The sequence below is a fragment of the Chanodichthys erythropterus genome, chromosome 3 (assembly GCF_024489055.1).
Source record: "Chanodichthys erythropterus isolate Z2021 chromosome 3, ASM2448905v1, whole genome shotgun sequence".
NCBI classification, from domain to species: domain Eukaryota; kingdom Metazoa; phylum Chordata; class Actinopteri; order Cypriniformes; family Xenocyprididae; genus Chanodichthys; species Chanodichthys erythropterus.
Genome location: NC_090223.1, coordinates 22,229,923 through 22,252,927, shown reverse-complemented (window position 1 = coordinate 22,252,927; position 23,005 = coordinate 22,229,923). Strand labels below are relative to the sequence as shown.

The 23,005-nt window shown below is 35.3% G+C and overlaps 2 protein-coding genes across 3 annotated transcripts in view; one reads left to right on the top strand and one right to left on the bottom strand.

Moving 5' to 3' along the window:
• The first annotated feature begins 1,140 nt into the window (after positions 1 to 1,140).
• rcvrna (recoverin a) lies at positions 1,141 to 2,110 on the top strand. The gene is made up of 3 exons (XM_067371842.1): positions 1,141 to 1,521; positions 1,782 to 1,893; positions 1,992 to 2,110. Exons 1-3 carry the CDS (start codon positions 1,141 to 1,143, stop codon positions 2,108 to 2,110), a joined length of 612 nt encoding a protein of 203 aa, XP_067227943.1.
• Positions 2,111 to 8,700: 6,590 nt separating this feature from the next.
• gas7a (growth arrest-specific 7a) overlaps positions 8,701 to 23,005 on the bottom strand; it is a 32,248-nt gene continuing 17,943 nt past the window's right edge. For both annotated transcript variants that reach the window (XM_067371823.1, XM_067371832.1), the window contains exons 7-10: positions 20,975 to 21,098; positions 14,975 to 15,054; positions 11,541 to 11,639; positions 8,701 to 9,204 (exon numbers count right to left, since the gene is read on the bottom strand). In XM_067371823.1, coding sequence (XP_067227924.1) covers positions 9,091 to 9,204; positions 11,541 to 11,639; positions 14,975 to 15,054; positions 20,975 to 21,098 — 417 coding nt within the window. In that variant the 3' untranslated portion in view covers positions 8,701 to 9,090. The remainder of the gene's footprint in view (positions 9,205 to 11,540; positions 11,640 to 14,974; positions 15,055 to 20,974; positions 21,099 to 23,005) is intronic.

Here is a 23,005-nt window from a genome sequence, read left to right as displayed (position 1 = left end):
CTATGATTAAGGTCATAAGCTGTCCAACACTTGTCATGCATACAGAAACAATCAGAGTTAAAACACATGGGACGTGTGAACAGAAAAAAAAAAAATCATCACATTAAGAGATGCAAAAATGTTGGAAGCAAGATGGATGCCCATGTCAGGCCCCATGACTTTATTTAATTCTCTATCTGCTGTTAAAAAGTGCACTACTTATTCATGTCACACATTTAAGCTATGCTATTAAATCCTTGTAGACTACATATGGACTCACGGCATCCCAGACACCAATATTTTAACAAATCATAAAAGATGAATCACTGTCTGGCCATTTGAGATTTCAGTAAAGGTTAGGATCATGATTCAGTATTACAGCATGTGAGAGTGTATTAGCACAATTTGTTTTTTGATTTTGGCATCTGACGGGAATCCGGAAATCAGACTTAACAAGCAGATTGTTAGTAACTGCAAAGCACCAAAATAGTGCTTCCTGAAGAGACCTTCACCATACTCATATAACATGAAACTCCACATTGTTCATATTTCTGAAGATAAAATGACAACAAACCAGCTTGTGCATGATTTTCCCATTCATAAATGCACCTATGGTATGCTTACTGCGTTACATAAACACAACGCTGCCTGTTAATTACCTAGTCCAATTAGAGTAACAGCAGATGGTCTTGTAAGTTGGTGGGTCTTATTAGAAAATGAACCCCCTTGTAGAGCCCCTAACCCACATGTAGAAACCGACTCTCTGAGCAATGGCAGACGTGTTGCTCATCACACTTGATTCATTCGATAGCAAAGTACAGAGTTTTGTTTGCCACCCTTGTATTGTAAGACCACGTCATAAAGGAGCAAATCAACATAATGCAGCACTCATCAGAAGTGGTGTGACGTAACTAGCTAATCTTTCAGAAAGCCTGTCTGGATTTAAATAGAGATATACATAATCTCATTCAGCACTTAGAGGAGTTGTCAGGGGGGGAGCCAAGCCCAAAGAGGGGCCAACACCAGCACTCAGCACAACGCAGTCCCGTTGTTCTGGTCAGAGACAAAAACAGCGAAAGAAGAGAGAGCGTGAGATAAGTAGGTAAGCGAGGAGGGTAACTCAGCAAATCCGTCCCTTTTACTCGTGTACAACCTAGAAATATGGGGAACACCAAGAGCGGTGCTTTGTCCAAAGAGATTCTGGATGATCTGAAGATGAACACCAAATACAGTGAGGAAGAGCTCTGCACGTGGTATGCCAGCTTCCTCAAAGAGTGTCCCACCGGACGCATCACCAAGGAACAGTTCGAGGGCATCTACGCCAGTTTCTTTCCAGATGCCGATCCTACTGCCTATGCTAGGCATGTCTTCCGCAGCTTTGACACCAACGCCGATGGGACCTTGGACTTTAAGGAGTACATTGTGGCACTGCACCTTACCTCGTCAGGCAAGACCACGCGCAAACTTGAATGGGCGTTCGCTCTGTACGACGTAGACGGCAATGGGACCATCAGTAAAAACGAGGTGCAGGAGATTGTTCGGGTGAGTATCGGTCATAATTGGCTTCAACTTACAGGTTTGCAGCCATTGCTCATGGCATTTAGTAGGAAGTTGTAGTATGTAGATAACAGTCCAACTGTTGTGACCAGATGGCTCAAGAAGCTCAGGATAGATTACACCACCTGATTATACGAGTCTCAATCAGTTAAGCATATCTGATGTCAATAGTTGTCAATGTGTCAGTCATTATTTTTATGTTAAAAGGGACAGAATTGTAATATATTGTATTCTCTTGGGAACAGTCAATATTCAACATGATTCCGGAGGAAGATCAGAAAAACCTTCCGGAAGATGAGGACACACCAGAAAAGCGAGCAGACAAAATTTGGACCTTTTTTGGAAAGAAAGACGAAGGTAATAACTCATCAAACTATGGGCTATTGTTGTAAAATATAAATCATGCCATCTGCTCATAATCAATGCATTTTCACAATGTCTCATTGTCTTCACAGATAAGATTGAAGAGGGGGAGTTCATTCAGGGTGTCATGGAAAACAAAGACATCTTGAGGTTGATACAGTTCGACGAGCCAAAGAAGATTCAGGACAAACTCAAGGAAAAGAAGCATTAATGACCACATTCCCATGAGACTGATCAGAGCTTCGTTTCTATTCATTTGACACCAAACCTTCATGACCCAGACTGCTTCTCCAGGTCAAATGCTGGACTCATCCAGATACGCTATCCATTAACACGTCAGGGCCATGAACCAGACAAACCTAGCTTTTCTTATAATAGATACACGACTTCTGTTCTGGACTACCACCACCACCTCTACCTGAATGGCCTCTAAAGTCATTGCTATTTCCATTGTTTTTAGAGTCTAGTCAATAAGAGCAATTAGGCTCATGTTAACAGTCCAACTCTAGCGTATGCAATCCGCTTAGGATCTGAAGGTCGGGTAAGACAAATCCGCAGGGTCCAGTGGCTCTCCTCTTTTAGATCCCTTCAGGGTTAAGGTGGTTTAAGCGCATTTAACATGCATTCATGAGAATCTGTTTAGCAGGTGACTGGGTAATTTTTATAGAACAAATTTCTTTTACTGTTTTTTTTTTTTTTTAGGAAATGCAGTGATGGTGATGAGAATTTTAGAGAATTTTTAAATGAAAAGTTTAAGAATTAATGTTAAACATATCTATTCTAAGTCCATCCACCAATGGCAATTATCCATACAAAAACTCTGGGTAACACATTATGTAAACCCTAACTCAGTAAGTGCATGTTGTTAATTGCTGTTACTCAGTACTTACATTTATAACAACTCTGTAACAAGGACACCTTAAAATGAAGTGTAACCAAACTCTCAGTCCATTTCAGATCAAAGATTACTGCTGTACTGTTGGAACGACAGTTTTCATGCCAGTCACATTTGACCATGTGGTTTCTGTCCATGTATTTGTAATATAATTTAGCAGCCTGATGTTTTAGATGAGTACAAAATAATGTTAACGTGCATTGTTCATGTTCTTCTTTTTCAATCAGAAAACTTCAATATACTGTACATAAATATATTTTTGAGTTGATTTTCAGTGCAAATAACGTAATATCATGTAACCACGACTTGTTGTCACTGATCTACTTTTGTACATGATATTATCACACAAAAAAAGCGGTCTCAAAATGGATATTTATCTGATTGAGTTTAGAGTGAGATTAGAGTCTTGAGTCTCCAAACAAGTGTAGACTTACTAAACTTGAACACTAGAAAGGGCTCTCACCCACAAGTGTACCTTTATCATGTTGACGCTGCTTACGGCCAAAGCTCTAAGGACAAGCCTGAAACACAGGGGCTTACCTCTTTCTTTTCTTAAAGCCGTCTTTGTCTTGGGCTAATGCATGGCCTGGTTTCAGCACTAGAACACTGAGCTGCAAAACAATGGCCAGAGTTGTGCAGCACGGTTGCTTTTGACTCAGTGGAAAACAATGAATGGTCAAAACAACTTAGAGGATCATGAGTAGTAGTAGAGTTGCATTAAACATGAATCACCTGGTTTTTGGTTTGGTTTGCTATTGTTTTAAACCAGCGGGTCAAGGTTTCAACAAGCAGTTAGCCTCTACACACTCTTTCTTCATTGATGGCCATTTAAAAGTTGGCATGCATTCTGAAGAAATACAATTTATCAACATAAAAAAAAAAAAAAAAAAAAAAAATGCCAAAACTTCATTATGTTATTGTAGATGTTTCTTCAGCTGAACAATTATTTGGATGAATCAAAAGTAAACTAAACTAAAATAAAGCAAAGGCGGCAGCATGTGCTAGACAGGCAACATTGAGCTAAACGTAAATGCTACATGCTAATGTTGGTCAAAAGAAGAAACCTCAGTGGTGATAAATAATTAGAGTTCTTTTTTTATTATTATTATAGACAATGTAGTGATTTCCTGGGCAAATTCACTGTAAACATCATATCTTCATAAACATGTTGATAAATGAATATTATCAATGAAGACTATTAAGTTGAGAGCAAATAAATCAACATTTACAATATTATATATATATATATATATATAAGATCTAGTTTGGAACACAGACATTCAACTGAACAGTTTTTCAGAATACACATAATGCACACCATCGACATCAATTTTCAATACAATTTCTGCAACATGTAGTTCTAGAATAGCTTGGGCAATGCAGTACAGTAAAACTTGTTACATGCTAAACAGCAAATGTAAACCAGTCATACCCTATGTTAGGTGAAAAGAGAATGATTGTTAGTAACTTGCTATAAAGGAAATAATAAAGTAAACAATAACCTGAATGCATTACCTGTCATGGTAGAGCATTTTTTACTTATAAATTTTAGATTTACTTTCACATTATCGGACATGCGGATGTGCATTTCACAATGTTCTTAGCCGAGCACATAAAATCCAATTATATTCCCATCATGTAGTCCTGGTGCGCATACATATACTGTGAGTTTATCTCAGGCAGCAAGTACTATATAACTTGCAGTTTTGATTTTAATCCATGCTTGATTTTATTGGACTATGTATTTATCTAACTCTAAACACTAATGTATTTCTTGCCATATTGACCAATAGTAAAAATAAATACAAATCTGATAGGAATTTGAATAAAAGCACAGAATTTTTTCTTTTCCCAAAGTGTGCTTTGACATCCTGTGCTATATAAACATATCAAATTTCTCCATATTACTGTATAAAGTTTGAAAATTGAAATGTTTCTTCCAGTATTAGAGCTGTGCGGTTTGAACAGTGTGATAAGCTGCCTATGACAATGTGCATTCAGCAGAAAACTGTGGCATCCATCAGTCAAATGTTTACGTATCAGTTAAAACATATTTTGACAAAGACTACAGAGAGATGAGCCTGATGCAGGATGAGCTTGACAACAATTACAGACAAAAAACGCCACGCACATATTTACAGTTATGTACAAACACTTAACAGAATAGATTGTGAACATTCCAAGGCAATTTACCTTTAGGCACTAAAAGGTGTACATTATAACTCAAATCATTATAATTCACATCCGATCCACCTTTGATTGACACCCGGATTCTACAGCCCAACCATATAATTTCACCATTAATAAACAGTATATATGTCTATAAGTTGCTTTAGTGCAGCTTACATCAGAAATGTGGATGCCATCAGAGTAAAACTGGCTGCATAAGGGATTTTCTTGGCTTCAACTGGGAAAAATTATATGACTTTGCTATCGAGTCCTGGCTAATTGACACTTCTTCCATGAACACAATCAATGGACTAACCAGCACCACTCAAATAACACATCTATTTTTCCATTAACCATACAATAACTAGTCCTACATTTAGACACAACATGCTTTTCTGTAAAATAAATCTGCAAAAATATGAAAATATATCAATTCCATACTTCGACAATGCAACCTGACCCCTCTTTCATAAGGAAGGCTGTAGATTTGCCAGCAGTTTACGTGTATTTTGTGAAAATAACATTAAAAACTTTCCATTGCATTCCTTGTTGCAAAAAAAAAAAAAAAAAACATTTTTTTTTTTTTTTTTTTTTAAATATAAAAAATATTTAAAAAAAAACCTTTTAATTAAGTTTTGCTTTAGCTTTTTTTTTTTTTTTTTTTTTTTTTTTCCCAATAACTTTGATGCTGGTTATTTCTGCTGAGAATTAATTGATGTGTTCAGGTCAATTAATCTGTTCAGACTGAAACAATCATCATAATGTTAAGCTGCGTTCACACCGCCAGCGACAAAGCAACATGATCCCATTCGTTTCAGTGGAGAGCTGGAGATTTCCGGTGTCACTTTGTTGCGATGCAACAAAGGTCCTGTTCACACCTAGTATTAAAATACATTTTTGTCGATTGGATGACAAGTACATGAGGGAGACACATTCCCATTTACACCAAATTTTTTAATCTGTCTCTTTTTTCCTACTTTCAACCACTTCTGTCCTGATCTCTTCGAGGGGAGGGTTTATGGGTGGGTAAATATGTGGGCTTTTTCAGATCTTTAGATCTAATGGACAAAATAAGCTCATGCAATTTAAATATGAATGCGCCCGGAGAGGACAGAAAAACACAGAGAGCATCAGCTCTTGTTTTTGCTCTGATAGCCACAAGACCGGCCGAACGCAGTGGGTGCATTTTAGAAATCAGGAATGGTGAGAGAACATTGTGCTTGGTACATTTTCATCTTCAAACTAAACTTGGGTCTACAGCCGACAAAGTTTAAATCCTGTCTGGCAAGTGCGCGTCTCATAATGTTTATGCATTAGGTTAGTAGGCGGAGAGTAGGTGGTCTTTTGCATTGTTCGAACACATTCGACCACATGAGCATTTACACTACGAAAGCAATCCCGTCAAATGTGTTTTCAGCTACCTCTGCAAGTGGTCAAAGATGGACAAGCTCAAAACTTTTCAGACCCTGTTTACACCTGTATTTAGAGTTGTCCACTTGTGATCTGATCGACCAAAACACATCTTAAACTTAGACTTTCCAATTGGAGTGAAGTCAGTGGAGCGCAGTGATCCGTCTCCTGTAGTGGAGAATGTCCGCAGCAAGATGGCGGAAAAGTTATTGGATAGCAGCTTTCCTATAATTTATGATATGTCTCTGTGTGCAGTTTGATACACGCTCTGAACCACTGATTCGAAACAAAAGATTTGTAAAGCTCCGAAGCTTCATAAAGCAGTGTTTCAAAATCGCCCATCACTAGATATTATTGAATAAAGTCGTTATTTTTTTGTTTGTTTGTTTGTTTTTTGGTCACAAAAAGTATCCTCATCGCTTCATAACATTAACCCTTAAATGCATGACTGTTTCGCCAATCATTCTTACATATTCGGGTCTTTATCGACCCGGATCTATATCTAACACGGAAGGATCTATACCTGTCGCAATAATATAAAACTCCTCTGATATTAGAGTAACAATTACAGAAGAATAAAATAAATCATATTTTGTTACCTTCTGGAGCTTGAAAGGGCTCGGTTTGAGCATATATTTTATTTCATCATCACTGTCCTCGTCAGAGCTCATTTCCCAGTAAATTCAGCAAATAATGGGCTAGTTTTATGTTTGAGGTCACGAATATGAGCCCATTCACGATCTCAAACGTATTCTCAAAACTATATAATTTTCAACATCTTAAAAATCAATATTTCGATCGCTAACCGCTTCACCAGATCCATCCAGTGACAGTTACAGTCATATTTGATTGTGTTCAGTACTTAAACTGCAGTAAATCGCTGAGCCATTTCATGTTTTTCTTATTATTTCATTTTCTGTCTGAATGAGTCGTCACTTCAGCATTGTGTATCAGACATTGCTACCTTGTGGAATAAAGGTGAATTGCACTTATTCCATCATCTAAAATTCAATTATTGTTGTACAGAAAAAATATATACACTCATACACACCTCGGGTCGTTAGCGACCCTATACATTTTTTACAAAAAAAAAAATATTCAAAAATAGGCATTCTTTTATAATTTTATGATTTTTTTCTTGTTATATTCTTTATAATGAATTGTTTGAGGAATACCAAGAAGGTTGAAGTCTAACTTTAAAAAATGAATGAGGAGGAGGATAGTGAATGACGTCCCGGGTCACTAGAGACCCAAGGTATGCATTTAAGGGTTAAGGTTGAACCACTGTAGTCATATGAACTGTTTTAAATATGTCTTTAGTAGCTTTCTGGCCATTTGAAAGTGTTAATTGTCTTGCTGTTAATAGAGGCCTCACTGAGCCATCGGATTTCATCAAAAATATCTTAATTTGTGTTCTGAAGATGAACGAAGGTCTTATGGTTGTGGAACGGCATGAGGGTGAGTAATTAATGACAGAATTTTTGGGTGAATTAACCATTTAATATAAAGCATTTTATGTACTAATTCCATTTATATTTAATATTTTCCCTCCAAAATGTTTGTTTTAAGGGACAAGAAAACTGGTTTTTGTCCACAACATGGAATAACATCTGTGAATGCCATTCATAAACAACAGTAGACAACCAGTATAGGGAACAGCCACTAGCGACATTACCACCAGCCACTGGCGACATGCAACGACAAAGTTGCTGTCAGTCTGAATGCAGCTTATGACACACACTTTAGTCCAGGAAAATATCCACAACTAGAGCCGTGTTTCCACCGCAGGAACTTTCCCCAGGAACTATAGACTTTAGGGTGGTACTCGGTGTTAGGGTAAAAAATCCCCCTCGGAAAGTACCTGCTCGCTAGGTAGTACTTGTTCAAAATTCTTTAACTTTCAGGGGTGGGACTCGTGTGCTGAACACGCTGATTGGTTGAGTTCACACAGCATTTTATTTCAACCATTGTTTTTTAAAGTCTGTTGCGGTGCGTGCAGTAAGAGTATTATTATTAAGTTATCCAGTGGGAACTAGAAAGTCACGCACAGTCCAATGCCACCGGACTATCTTTACATTAAGTCTGCTATAGAAACACAGCTAGCAATAGGTCTGGAGGGAAAAAAGTTCCTGAGACAAATTGTTCCGGGTAATTTCGTTGGAAACGCGTCTTAGGTGTGTAGTTGAATGTTCGAACACTATCACTTTAACACCAAAAAGATTAAAAAAATTTGATTGAATGAAATTTGTTTAACAGGCATCCACTGCAGCAATCAAACAAACAAACAAACAAACAAACAGGTGTTTTACTGTACAGTATTTGTTCAGATCTTTATCAATGGAGCCTTGACTAATTTATTCATGTTAATGTAATAGACATACTGGGAAGTCTTAAGTAGCATATTGAAGTTATTCAATGGTCATGCAGGATTATATGGATGTTTACTCAATTTCATAATGCGGCTGCTGTCCTTTCCTGCCACTCATTCCATATGACATTAAGAAAATCTTCTATAAAGCTTTGATTTTGTAATTATCTAATATTTTCAGTGGAAATCCACAAAACAAGCAGTGCTTCAAGGGATGATACCTGTATGGCTTTGGCTGAGAGGTTGAAGTACTCAGGTAGACAGGCATGCAGGTAGATTCATATAGTATAATGTGTGTGTGTGTGTGTGCATGTGTGTGCGTGTGTGTGTGTGTGTGTGTGTGTGTGGTCTAGATGTCCATGTCCACAGGTCTCAGATCTCCTGTCTTGTGTTCCTTTACCCAGAGCTCTCTGTCTTTGGCTGGGTCCACACTCTGCAGGAGCTGGTCCACCGGCTCCAACGTCTAAGAAACAAGAGCCATCAATGTTAGCTACCAAATACACTGCTAAAAAATACATTACTAAAGTTTGAGTTCAGTAAGATTTTTTTTTTTTAAATAAATAAATAAATTATTTTATTCAGCAAGGACACATTAAATAGATCAAATGCGCCAGTAAAGACATTTATAATGTTACAAAATATTTCTATTTCAAATAAATGTTGTTCTTTCTATTCATCCAATAGTCCTAAAAAATGTATTATGGTTTCTAAAAAGATTTAAAATTAAAAAAAAATTCTCTCTATATATATATATATATATATATATATACATATATATATATATATATATATATATATATATATATATATATATATATATATACATATATACATATATATATATATACATATATATATACATATATATATACATATATATATATATATATATATACATATATATATATACATATACATATATACATATACATATACATATATATATATATATATATATATATATATATATATATATATAAAGCAGTACAACGGTTTTCAGCGTTGATATTTATGACACATCCAAATCATCATATTAGAACGATTTCTGAAGGATCATGTGACACTGAAGACTGGAGTAATGATGCTTTACATCTCAGAAATAAATTACATTTTAAAATGTATTTAAATAGAAAACACATTATTTTAAATTGTAATAATATTTAACAATATTACTCTTTTTACTGTATTTTATATATATATATATATATATATATATATATATATATATATATATATATATATATATATATATATTTGTATTTCACATTAAACAATTTATCAAATACTGTTTTTAATCTATCAAATAATGTGATCAAATTAAATTAAATACCTTAGCAGTATCAGTCCATGTGTATAGCACTTTAATAGTGCAAATATTCTCTTTACCTAAATAACTTTAAATGAAAGTAATTCTACAGCTCCTTAAAAAAAAACAACATCCTGTCATCATTAACTCACCCTCAAGTTATTGTTCTAAACCAGTATGAGTTTTTTTTTTCATATGTTGAACACAAAAGAAAATCTTTTGAAGAATGTTGATAGTCAAACATTTGCTGGTCCTCATTGACTTCCATATGTATGGGGTTGGGAAATGGGAACTAGAAACAGTTTGATAAATTGTGTATATAATTTTTATTTTTATTTTTGGGTGAACTATCCCTGTAAGCTAACATCTACACGTGTTTTATATAGAACGTGGACAGGTGTATATGGGAAAAAGCTGTATGTCCACAGCTTTTTCCCAAAAAAGCTTCTTTCCACTGACCAGAGACAGACTTCAAATGTGCTCACTCAAGCATACAGTAACTTGGTTTTAAGAAGTTCATGTCTATTCTGGCCGCCTCATGAAGTGTTAAAGAAAACATGTCAATTAAATCCGAGATCCAGCTTGAGATCCATCTGTTGAAACATACTCAGACTGATGGTAAGTGTTACTCTGTTTGTACGGGCATGTGAAGTTGAGAGCGCTGGCAGCTAAACTCCTGTGGAGACAGCAGCTTTCTCTAACACACCCCAAGGGCTCTGGAGCAGGTGTTTATACACTCGGATTTGCCCTGAAACACAAGCTGTGTGTTTTTACAATGTGTCTGGGTCCTATGATTCAGCAAATCGTAATGTAACCGAGATCCACACATTTTATTAACAGAGTTAGTACAGAGTTACTTGCGGAGTTAAAACTATATTTTTATTTTGTTGCATCACTGGTGTTAACTTGTTTTGAAGGATTTTAAAAGGATTTGAAGTTGGTATAACTTAAGTTAGTAATAATTATTAATGTCAAAAGACTTTGGACACTTAGAAATCCATGTCTTTGCTTTATATAGTGTAACAAAATATCACACTTTTCAGACACACAGACACACAAAAATAGGTTCTACATGATAAAACAATATATATCCTGTCAAAAATGAAACAAAGTAACTGGATGTTTTCTGGATGTCAAACATTTGTGGACCATGTTAATGATCTACTCCGAGTCTTTACTCTGCTAGACTTGTGTGAACTTGAGGAGAACTGACTTCATACATCCACTAAAAATCAAACATTTCTCGTAAAAGTAAAATTATTTCTGAAATGATAAGCTTGTTCAGCATTTAATTGCACTGAGAACTGAGCGCATGATAAAGCTCATGTAATGAGATTTTCTGATCATATGAAAGATTATTTGAAAACTCCTTTAATGAAATTCAAATGCACTACAGACAGCTGCAGATATTATATGAATATGAAGCTTGGGTTTAGCTGAGATGTGTTTATATAAGGGTTTGTTACCCAGAAGAACACACTGTTGTTACTCACACTTTGGTTGAACATGTCGGTCTCGTGCCGCAGTGTGGTGTACTGACGGAGATGCTGCTGGATCATCTCTACCCGCTCCACCTCCAACCTCTCCAACTCCTTCAGAGCACAAACACAGACAGTCATCAGTCTGTATACACAGGCTTAAGAAAAAAAGTTTCATTGGGGTTCTATATGGAACCCTAGGGTTCTTGACTCAATCTTAAAGAAGGCTTTATGCCAAAAAGGTTCTATATAAAGAGAAATGTCATAAATGATTGCATTATACTTCCATGTTTGATGAGTTATTTCAATTTTTTTTGTGTTTACGAGCTGTTTAATTCATTAAAACTAAACACCAAAAATGATAACATAAAAGGTTGGCATCTGAAAAATCCTTTAAGGTTCAATATAGAACCTTTTCTTACAGTCTTTGGAACGTCAGTGGAACGATTAGCTGATGGCTTAGACAAAAATCCTATTAACCCTTAAATGCATACCTCGGGTCTTTAGTGACCCGGGACATCATTCACTATCCTCCTCCTTGTTCATTTTTTAAAGTTAGACATCAACCTTCTTGGTATTCCTCAATCAATTCATTATAAAGAATATAACAAGAAAAAAATCATAAAATTATAAAAGAATGCCTATTTTTGTATTCATTTTTTAAATATTGATTTTGAAGATGTTGAAAATTATATAGTTTTGAGAATACGCTTGAGATCACGAATGGGCTCATATTCGTGACCTCAAACATAAAACTAGCCTATTATTTGCTGAATTTACTGGGAAATGAGCTCTGACGAGGACAGTGATGATGACATAAAACATCTGCTCAAACGGAGCCCTTTCAAGCTCCAAAAGGTAACAAAATATGCTTTATTTTATTCTTCTGTAATTGTTACTCTAATATCAGAGGAGTTTTATATTATCGTGACAGGTAGAGATCCTTACGTGTTAGATAATGATCCGGGTCGATAAAGACCCGAATATGTAAGAATGATTGGCGAAACAGTCATGCATTTAAGGGTTAATTTTCTTTATGGTGAAATTAATTATTCACAGTAATGTATAAACCTCGAGACATGCCTGCCATGATATATAATACGAAGCCACAGGTCAGCGAAAATTCTTTATTTTTATAATTTTGCATTAAATTGCTGAATTCCCCGTTAAGAACTACACTACCCATAATCCTTAAGTGAGATCCACTAATTAGAGAAGTAGATGGATGTGTTCGAAAGCTTAGGCAGCTGATTTTTCAGGCAATGTTTGCACATGATGAGACCTCACAAAACGACTTCTGGTAAAGGTGTAATAGTTTAATGAGCTACAACAAATTAAAGAGAGCTTTGGTGATAACTAAGAGAATACTTAATTACTAAAATATTAATTTATCACTAGAAATAACATCAAAAGTGGAAAAAAGTTGGTCAAAAATGTACATTTGCACACAATATGACCACCAGCTGAAACTTTTAGACACCATCAACTGTCACGGAATGGAAAGCACAGGATTGTGGGATATCATAGGCAGCGAAGGATACATCTATGTTGCCATCAAAAATCGATCATGGATGTGTTTCCCAAAAGCATTGTTAGCCAACTATGGTTGCAAGTTCCGCTGAATTGTGTTAGTAACGACAGAACTTGCAACCATATTTGGCTTCGGTATCTCAGGAAACAGGATTTGGCACAATCATTGGATTCGGACATGCCTTGCTGCCTAGGGTGACCAAATGTCCTGTTTTCACGTCCTGTCCTGGCTGTCCTGGTTGTTTTTTATAAATGATGAAAATGTCCTGGTTTTCATTGTTTTCCATTGGGCAATTAAATTGACCGGTGTTACGAGATTTTCCGATTCTGAGATTTTTGTTTTCCGAAGGCGGAGCATACATTAATATAAATGAGACATGTGCGATTACACGTGCAACTGAGAATATTAGTTCACATTGTATCTCAAGACATTAGTGGATTATTCCATAAAGGTAACTATATTCTCAGTGTCGCGGCTGACTTATGCCTAAATTACAGTTGTTTACTTCTAGGTAACAGTTTATAAGTTTTCATTAGTATGCATGATTTGTGCAGTCATCTGTAAATAACAGATACTTTGTGTAACAGCAGAGCAACCTTCAGCTCTCGTCTACAATGAGTTCAGCTCGTTGTGCTCTTCCTTTGTACTTTGCGATGTAACAGCTGACAGGCCTATATAAATTTCTTTGTAACTTTCATGCTTGTTTGTTAAGCAACAAACAAACTGCTGGGAAAGATCAGCTCTACAGCAAAATATAGATGGGCAAACAAGGAGGATGAAGAGGAAAATGAGGATGAAGAAGAAAACTATTAGAAAAATAAATAACCAATAAATAACTAAAAAAATACCTCTGCTATATAAGCAATCCAAATTTAACAAAAATAGCTCTCACAATCTTACAAAAAACTAACTAATAAAAATATCTATATCTTTACAGAAGAGACATTATTTCTATCATTATTTAATTTGTTATTTTTGAAACTTGTCATAATAAAACATGTTAAGTAACCTCTGAGAAGCCTATCTGAATTTGTGTCTTTGGTTATAGATAGTATTTTGTAATATAACAATTTTCTATCCATACAGAGGCATACGTTAAATGTACTTTATACTTATATACTTATATTTTGGTATATTTTTGGATAATAAGACGATAGTCTTATATTTATCATTGTCTTTGATCACATCATTTGCAATGCTTCATGGGATGTGTAGTTAATTGCCTAAACAAGGAATTAAATATAAATTAATCATCTGGTTTGTTTCATGGCTCATAAGTCTTTATTAAAGAATTCAGACTCCAAAGAAAAATTATTGAAATTATGCACGTCCTGAGTTAGATGCATTCCTGGGTCACTTATATGGATCCTGTAACAAAATCACTGTCTAAAAATTTAGTCCTAACCCTATCCCTACCCTTAAACCTATCACAACCCATAAGTTATCCCGAAAATCAGAGGGAAATGATCTGTGAATATCACTGTGGAAGAACCTAACCCTGGTTTTAAGCCTAAACTTGGCATAAACTCTAAAGTTGTCCCTCAATGGGGACCGGATGATTGGAATATTGTTCCAGGATGAACGAAGATACTTGGCGAAATCACGTTCTGCTGAAAGTATAGTATTATTTATTGCAATTATTAATAATAGTACATGTAATTATTTATGTTGCTGCCATTTTTAAAAGCAATAAGCAACTCAAAGTTGTGCACTACAGTTTTACCATGATTAAGAGATAAACTTTTGTATACTTTTTAAATACATGTTTATAAAATAATAATAAAAGGCATCTCATGGATAATTCATTTATCAAAATGATAAACAAGCCTCATAAAGAAGATTCAAAAATCTATATGCATGAAGTATCATCTTGCAAGTTGCACAAGAAAACTAGAGAGAAACGTCATAAAATAATTACCAGGCTTGTGGTGACCATCTCCTCAAACCACTTTGACTGAGCCTGATTGTAAAGGTCCACACAGCGCATCAGATCATCACCTATTCAGATAAAACACATTACAATCATGCTTTTACATTAGAATTAAGACAAAATGTAGTGTGGTGTATGCATAAAACAAGTAAAAAAGGAAGACAATATAAACTGACAAGCATATGCTTGTCTTTGCCAGCAGATGGCAACCTTAACTCATTTATTATTACTATTTGTATTCCCTTCTGTAACAACAATCACAGGTATTATTCAATCTCAAGATATTCAAATGGAAACAAAAAAACTACTGGGCTTTATAATTAAATGCATAATTAAAGGTACGCTGAGGAAAAGGGAGGCAGACGTGTGTGAGAGAGAAACAGTATTGACACCTTGAAAGAAAAAAAAAACAGATTGCTCCATCTATATGTAAATGAGCATAGGCATTAAAGACATTTGCATTAGTGATTTGAGCTGCCACGATTATTGAAGGAAAACGCCGTTTGAGCCCTGCTTAATGTTTGGCCATTGATTTATAGCGGGAACTGTGACTCGCTCTGTGCGTGGGAGTTTGAGAAAGAGAGAGACGCAGATAACATCATACAGGGTATTTCTACTGAGCTCAGCTGCAGTGGAAAACACAGTAAAGCTCTTGGCAGCAGCACAATTAAAAACAATCTCCTCTAGTCAAGCACTGGAAGAGATCTCTGCAAACAAAAAAAAAATCAAAGCTGACTTTTAAGACCCCATTTGACACTGAAATCTTACTCCAGAATTATCAAATGGCTTATTGTAACAATAACAATTGAGTTTGATAATATAAACTAGATTTTCACATGTCCTTTTCACATGTCCTGAAAATTTGTGCTGGGGTGATGTGGCTGCCTGTCAGTGTGTTGCTTTGCATTGCTAATGTGTTCTGGGTGGTTACTAAGTGGTTACTATGAGGTTGCTTACTGGTTGAAGAGTCCATACCCAAGTCTCGCTAATATTCTGGTCTGTAGCACGTTCCACATTCAGTGTAAGGCGAAAGTTTGCAGGCAATATGATGCCTCCTAAACATATGACTCCTAAACATAATCATCCTCTTATGAGAGACCACCTTCCTAAAATATATAAACAGTGCGGGAGATTTCAATATCATACAGGCATGATATCATAAAGACACGTTTACAAAAATGTATTAATTGCCTTCAACTGTATATTTTTACTGTACTAAAGACTATATTTATATATATATATATATATATATATATATATATATATATATATATATATATATATATATATATATATATATATATATATATATATTTTTTTTCTTATAATTAATTCAATTTATTTAAATAATTTATTTATTCATTGTTGAAATATTTTGTGAAATTGCTGAACTTACAGTGAAGAACTACACTACCCATAATCCTTAAACAAGATCCACCAATCAGAGAAGCTGATGTTAGAAATTCCCGCAAAAAGCTTAGCAGCACCAGCTTCCCCTGGCAAAACAAACTATATATTCAAATATTTAGAAACATATTTCTTTGTGCTTTACAACCCTCAGTGTTATGCATAACTATATATCTAAAGTTGAACTATAAAGATATCAACAGAATAATCACAAATAATTTCGTAGTGAATGTGTACATTTTTGCATTAAAGGTGTAGTAAGTGATTTCGGAGAAACGTTGTTGAAAGTGGATCAGACCGAGCAGCACAACATACAGTACTTGCAGCCAATCAGTCATGATGGGGGAGGAGAGAATGATGAAGATGGCTGAGAGACATTATGAGGAAACATCAGAAGAATATCACTGGGTTATGAAAACAGATGCAGAGGTTGCGTTGTTTCTGCTCCATACATGAGTAACATTGTTTTTTTGTGAAGCTTTATTTTGCTTAGCTTCAGCTATGATAAAGTGACATCCACTCTTGCATTGCATATTTATGGATTTTGTGGGCAGAGCAATAAAGGGAGGGGTGTGTTTGTTTAGGCTGATTTCAAATATCAACAGTTTCTCAGAAATTGCTTACTGCACCTTTAAAGGTGGGGTATGTATTTTTTTCAACAACACCGTTTGGAGGTTAGTCGGGCTGACACCAACAACAAACATGTAAGCAATCAGCATTAGGGGTGTATGACGGTCGAGGAGAGAGAACGAGCAAGAGGGAGTTTTGAAAATAAGAGGGAAAAAAAAAACAGTTCAAAAGAATATCACTGGAATGAAGGTTTATGACTGGGCAAGCGCTTTAGTACCCTCATTTACAGTATATTAGAAAAGCTTTCCAGCACTGGAGAGAGCTAAGAGGGAAGGCCTGAAAACAGACAAGGGGGCTGCTTTGATTTAGGGCTGCACAACGATTAATCGAGATTAATCGTTTGCAAAATAAATGTCTGTGTTTACGTAATATATGTGTGTGTTCTGTGTATAATAATTATGTGTATAAATAAATACATGCACATACATGTATAAATTTAAGAAATATATACATGTATAAATAAATATAAATATTTATATATATTTTATATTACATATAAATATAAATATTTTATATATAAATATATTTTTCTTAAATATATACATGTATGTGCATGTACTTATATATACACATAATTATTATACACAAAACACACACATATATTACGTAAATACAGACTTTTATTTTGCAAACAATTAATCGCGATTAATCGTTGTGCAGCCCTACTTTGATTCTGCTTCAAATGTGAGTAACACTGGTTTATTAACCTTTTAATGGTTATTGAGCTTGAGCCAAAAACCTAGGACTAGTTCACCAAAGTTGTTTTTTTGAATTTATCACCAATATTTAATGTTTATATTGTATTTAATGTTTCTAACATTTGGTACGAATGTCTTGGACACTCCTTTATGAAAATCGCAAAGGCGCCTCAGGTGGCCAATTTCTTTTGAAATTCTCACAGGCCTCTAGGGCCGTGAGTCAAACAGGTCCAGCGAGATTTGTTTCTGATTGGCCTTCATTAATCTTGTCTGACAGCTGCTCAGACATCATTGGCAAACTTCAAACTTCATGTTTTTTGAGATGCATTAATGTCCTATAGACAATCATGGCACCTCGGACAAAGACACTGCATGCCAATTTTCAAGACAATCGGACTAACGGTGAAGTAGTTATAGCTATGTTCATGTTTTTTTTCCTGTTATAGCACCACCAAATGGCCAGTCGCCCTGTCCTTTTTCACGTGACCACAGAATGAGCTCTTACATAGGTGTGCTGAGTTTGGTGAAAATATCTCATTCTGGTCATGGGTTAAAGCCATTTTTAGTAAAAGTAAAAAGTAAAAATGGGAACCCATTGCGTCATTGGATGTAGCGTCTCGTTCCCTTACTCAGGGAACAAGGGTTACACTCGTAACCCGAGAGGTTTTTTTTTTTTTTTTTTTTTTTTTTAATCCAAAATACCCAAAATAATGGTTTAGGAGTTATTAGCCATTTCATACTTTGGACTGCTATAGCGCCCCCCTCAGGCCAAGTACTACCAGCCCTCATAGTTTAAAGTCTCTACGACTTAAGGTTTAGTCTGTCCAATTACTTTCAGAGGAGAATGCTGATCCTTTAACAATTACAGTAGTGTTTCTGCGCTATACTTGAACCCCAAAAAATTGAACATCAGCAATAATTTTATGAATTGTTACCCATTTTATTGTCTGATAGAAAACAATTTAATTCTGATCAAAAGTTGAAAAACTGCTGTGGTGGTTCCATGGTAGAAAGACAGGTCCCCAATAATAATAATAAAAAAAACAATGATACTGAATGATCACCATAGTGTTCCATGTACCATGGTATTTAAATTGACTTTCATGGTACTTAGTGCTTGGAAAACCTAATCCTAAAACAATGAAGTTACCATATCCAATTTTCCCAGTTACAAAACATGTTAATATCATGGTACTTTTCATTATATTTTAAGTGAGTGCATTGGTGTCACACTAATGTTGTGGTTTTGGAACTGAATAATGAACCAGGAACTTCTCTCACAGTGCTGCTAGACTAAAACACTCAGTGTGGCTATACGTGAGTCAGTCATGGTCATTTGGCCCTCTGTGTTAATAGAGTCAGCCTATAAGCACTGAATAAGACGCCGTTAGGGTCCTCAATAATACAGCAGTCACTCAGGCCAACAGGTTGTCCTGAACCTCGGAGGGTGAGTGAATTCAACCCCGTGTGAACCTCAGCGCTGCCAGGTCTTCCTGCGTTAGGGATGTATAAGTGTCCAGCTCAGGACAAATCCGACATTGATAGTAGGCTTTCTGAGCAATAAGAAGCTTGGCATGCTGATCGTCAGCTCCCACAGGGCCCATTTTCCCACTGCAAAAATAGATCATTACTCCATGCCTTTCCCAACTCCGTCTGGAACCAATACGGCCTGGCTCCTCTCAAACACAGAGTCCTGGGACTGAGCCAAGGTCCTCTTCCATCTCCTGCATCATTCTCTCACATCCTGTTTGTGATGCCTCTCTCCACAGCTCAAAAACACAGTCCCATCTCCACACGCTACAACAATGGAAAGCAATTGATGCCCGGTGCAAGATTTCACCACAAAAAAAGCTCCTTACTCAACACACTGTAAAAACCACTGATGACAGATTATGGAGGGTTTGTTTCATTTGCAAAGCCATCCGGAGTGGAAGAGAATGGCTGGAAGTTTTTTAAAATGAGAAACTTTTGAGGAAGTCAATCCTTCTGAGCAATGGGGCAGCCAGGAGTCTGTCTGCTACAGTGTTATGACAGCTGGCAAAATTTGAGGGACTGATGACTTGAGGATTCTGATAGTTGGAGTGTAGCTGCACACAGTTAGGGCTTTTAATGAACTTTGTAACGTCTAAGCCTTTGAAAAACTCATTGATTATCATTACAAGCTATAAGAAATGTATCATTTTTGGACAGTTTGGGACAGTGAATAAAATATTGGTGTTTTTTCCCCTTAAAGGATTAGTCCACTTTTAAATAAACTTTATATACTTTAATAATAATAATTATTATTAATTTACTCACCCCCATGTACGGAAGAGGATTAGGGCCAAGCAATAATACAAAAAAAATAAAACCATCTCGAGATTAAAGAAGTTAAATTACGAGAAAAAACTTGTTAAATTTCGTGAGAAAAAAAGTCTAGATAAAATGTTGAGAATAAAGTAATTAAATTACGAGACAAAATGTCGTAAAATTTCGAGAAAAAAGTTGAGATAAAATGGTGAGAATAAACTTGTTAAATTATGAGAACAAAGTCGTTAAAGTATGAGAAAAAAGTCGTTAAATTATGAGAACAAATTCATAATTTAACGAATTTGTTCTCGTAATCTAACGACTTTTTTCTTGTAATTTAATGACTTTATTCTCAACATTTTATTTCAACTTTTTTCTCGAAATTTAACGAGTTTTTTCTCAAAATTTAATGACTATTCTCAACATTTTATCTCAACTTTTTTCTCGAAATTTAAAAAAAAATTCTCGTAATGTAACAAGTTTATTCTCAACATTTTATCTCGACTTTTTTTCTCAAAATTTAACGATTTTTTTCTCGAAATTTAACAACTTTAATCTCGAGATGGTTTTATTTTTTTATTATTGCTTGGCCCTAATCCTCTTCCGTACCCATGTCATCTAGAATGTCCATGTCTTTCTTTCTTCAGTCGAAAAGAAATTAAAGTTTTTAATGAAAACATTCCAGGATTTTTTTCCATATAGTAGACTTCAATGGGCACCAAACAGTTGAAGGTTTTTCCCATCCACTGCAGTTCTTAGATAAATTCCTTTAAAAATCCTTAATTTTTTGGGAACTATAGGGACATAATATCACCCCTAAAAACTTAAACTAGCATTGTAACTTCACTTATTTCCAAAATACTGTTGGTTTTAATAAGATCTTAGATCAAAGAAAAGAGTCTTCAGGTTTATTGTGTGTAGTTAGCTCAGGCTTAATGAACTGCTTTTGTACTGATGCTCTGACCTGCTTGTGTGGATTTCCGTCGGGCTTTCTTAATATCCTCCTCTGTTTTGTTGCTCAATTTGATCTCAAGCTGCTGTGTTTTCACCTCAAGATCCTTCTGTCTGTCTGCTAGAGCCTTCCTTGCCTGCAAAACAACAAAAACAAGTCATGTGAAGACCAGATTATATTTGGCATTTGGCAACTTTCCAACAATATGGTACAAAATATGCCATGATATTTTTCTTTTATCAACAAATGATCAGAGAAAGGAAGTGTCTAACCGTCATGGGAAAAAAAGTTGACCATCTTGAGAGATTTTCTATTCAATTTCAATTGAATTGGCATTTTGTAAACACTAAATTAAGACATTGAATACAGTTTAAACCCCTGAATTATGAGATTTTGTAATTTTCTAGCAAGTAAATGGCATGTAAATAAAATGTAATGTAAATAAACAATACTACGCCACAGTGGCTAACAGGGCTGCGATTTTCATTTAAATTAATTCACACATTCAAGTTGTCTGGAGGTTGTTAGGTTATTAGTAGATGTTCCTACTCTGCTGTATAAAATCATATCAAGCCGAGGATCATGTGTTTCATTGTCTGCAATCCCATTGATAGCTGCAGCATTGCGACAGTTAAACTGTGCTAAACTTTGACACATTGCCTATGGTTACTGTTGCTCATGTCACTAGAAATCGCCAATTCTCACTGGAAAAGATTGACAGATAAGTGACCTGAGGTCACTGCTGATGTTTAATCAGTGAGATAAACACAAGAGAATCTCTCAAGGCATCATACTGATGTGTTCTCATTTCTCATCCAGCCATCTGCTGTCCATGCACAAGTGTGAATAGACATGTCAACACACTGGCTTCAAGACAAAGTGCAACCTGGGAACCATTTTAGAGCCGTTTGTACCAGCAACAAACAGACTTGAAAAAAAAGAAAGTTTAAATATGCTAGACAACATCACAATGGACTCAAAATTCCCTTGTACAAAAGAAGTTAACTTTAGGAAACTAACAAGAAACTGTTGAATAAAGTCATTATTTTTGTTTTGTTTCTGCTCACAAAAAGTATTTTTCATTGCTTCACAACATAAAGGTTGAACCACTGTAGTCACATGGACTATTTTATGTCTTTTTATTCTATGTCTTTACTACTTTTCTACTATTTTTCATCAAAAAAATCTTCATTTGTGTTCCGAAGATGATCAAAAGTCTTATGGGTGTGGAACGACATGAGGGTGAGTAATTAAAGGGTTAGTTCAGCCAAAAATTAAAATTCTGTCATTTGTTACTCACCCCCATTTCGTTCCACACCAGTAAGACCTTCATTCATCTTCAGAACACAAATTAAGATATTTTTGATAAATTCCAATGGCTCAGCATTGACAGCAAGGTAATTTACACTTTCAAATGCCCAGAAAGCTCCTAAAGACATCTTTAAAACAGTCCATGTGACTACAGTGGTTCAACGTTAATGTTAAGAAGCAATGGGAATAATTTTTGTGTGCCAAAAAAAACTAAATAACGACTTTATTCAACAATATAGTGATGGGCGATTTCAAAACACTGCTTAATGAAGCTTCGAAGCTTTACGAATCTTTTGTTTCGAAGCATGAAAGTCATGTGATTTCAATAAACGTAGCTTCGGTACGTCATAAGTGTTTTGAAATTTCAATGATTCACATGACTTTGGCAGTTTGATACTGCCAAAAACTGATTCGAAAACTGATTAGAAACAAAAGATTTGTAAAGCCTCGAAGCTTCATGAAGCAGAGTTTTGAAATCGCCAATCACTAGATATTGTTGAATAAAGTCATTATTTTGTTTGTTTGTTTGTTTTTGTTTTTTTTTGCGCACAAAAATTATTCTCGTCGCTTCATGACATTGAGGTTAAACCACTGTAGTCAAATGACCTGTTTTAAATACGTCTTTAGTAGCTTTCTGGGCATTGAAAGTGTTAATTATCTTGCTGTCAATGGAGGCCTCACTGAGCCATCAGATTTCATCAAAAATATCTTAATTTGTGTTCTGAAGATGAA

What these genes read in the sequence shown, in the direction of transcription:
- rcvrna (XM_067371842.1), top strand. Translation starts at nt 1,141, where the DNA reads ATGGGGAACACCAAGAGCGGTGCTTTGTCCAAAGAGATTCTGGATGAT. An exon ending in AGGTGCAGGAGATTGTTCGG is followed by an intron (nt 1,522 to 1,781) that starts GTGAGTATCGGT and finishes TCTTGGGAACAG; the next exon opens with TCAATATTCAACATGATTCC. An exon ending in TTTTGGAAAGAAAGACGAAG is followed by an intron (nt 1,894 to 1,991) that starts GTAATAACTCAT and finishes TTGTCTTCACAG; the next exon opens with ATAAGATTGAAGAGGGGGAG.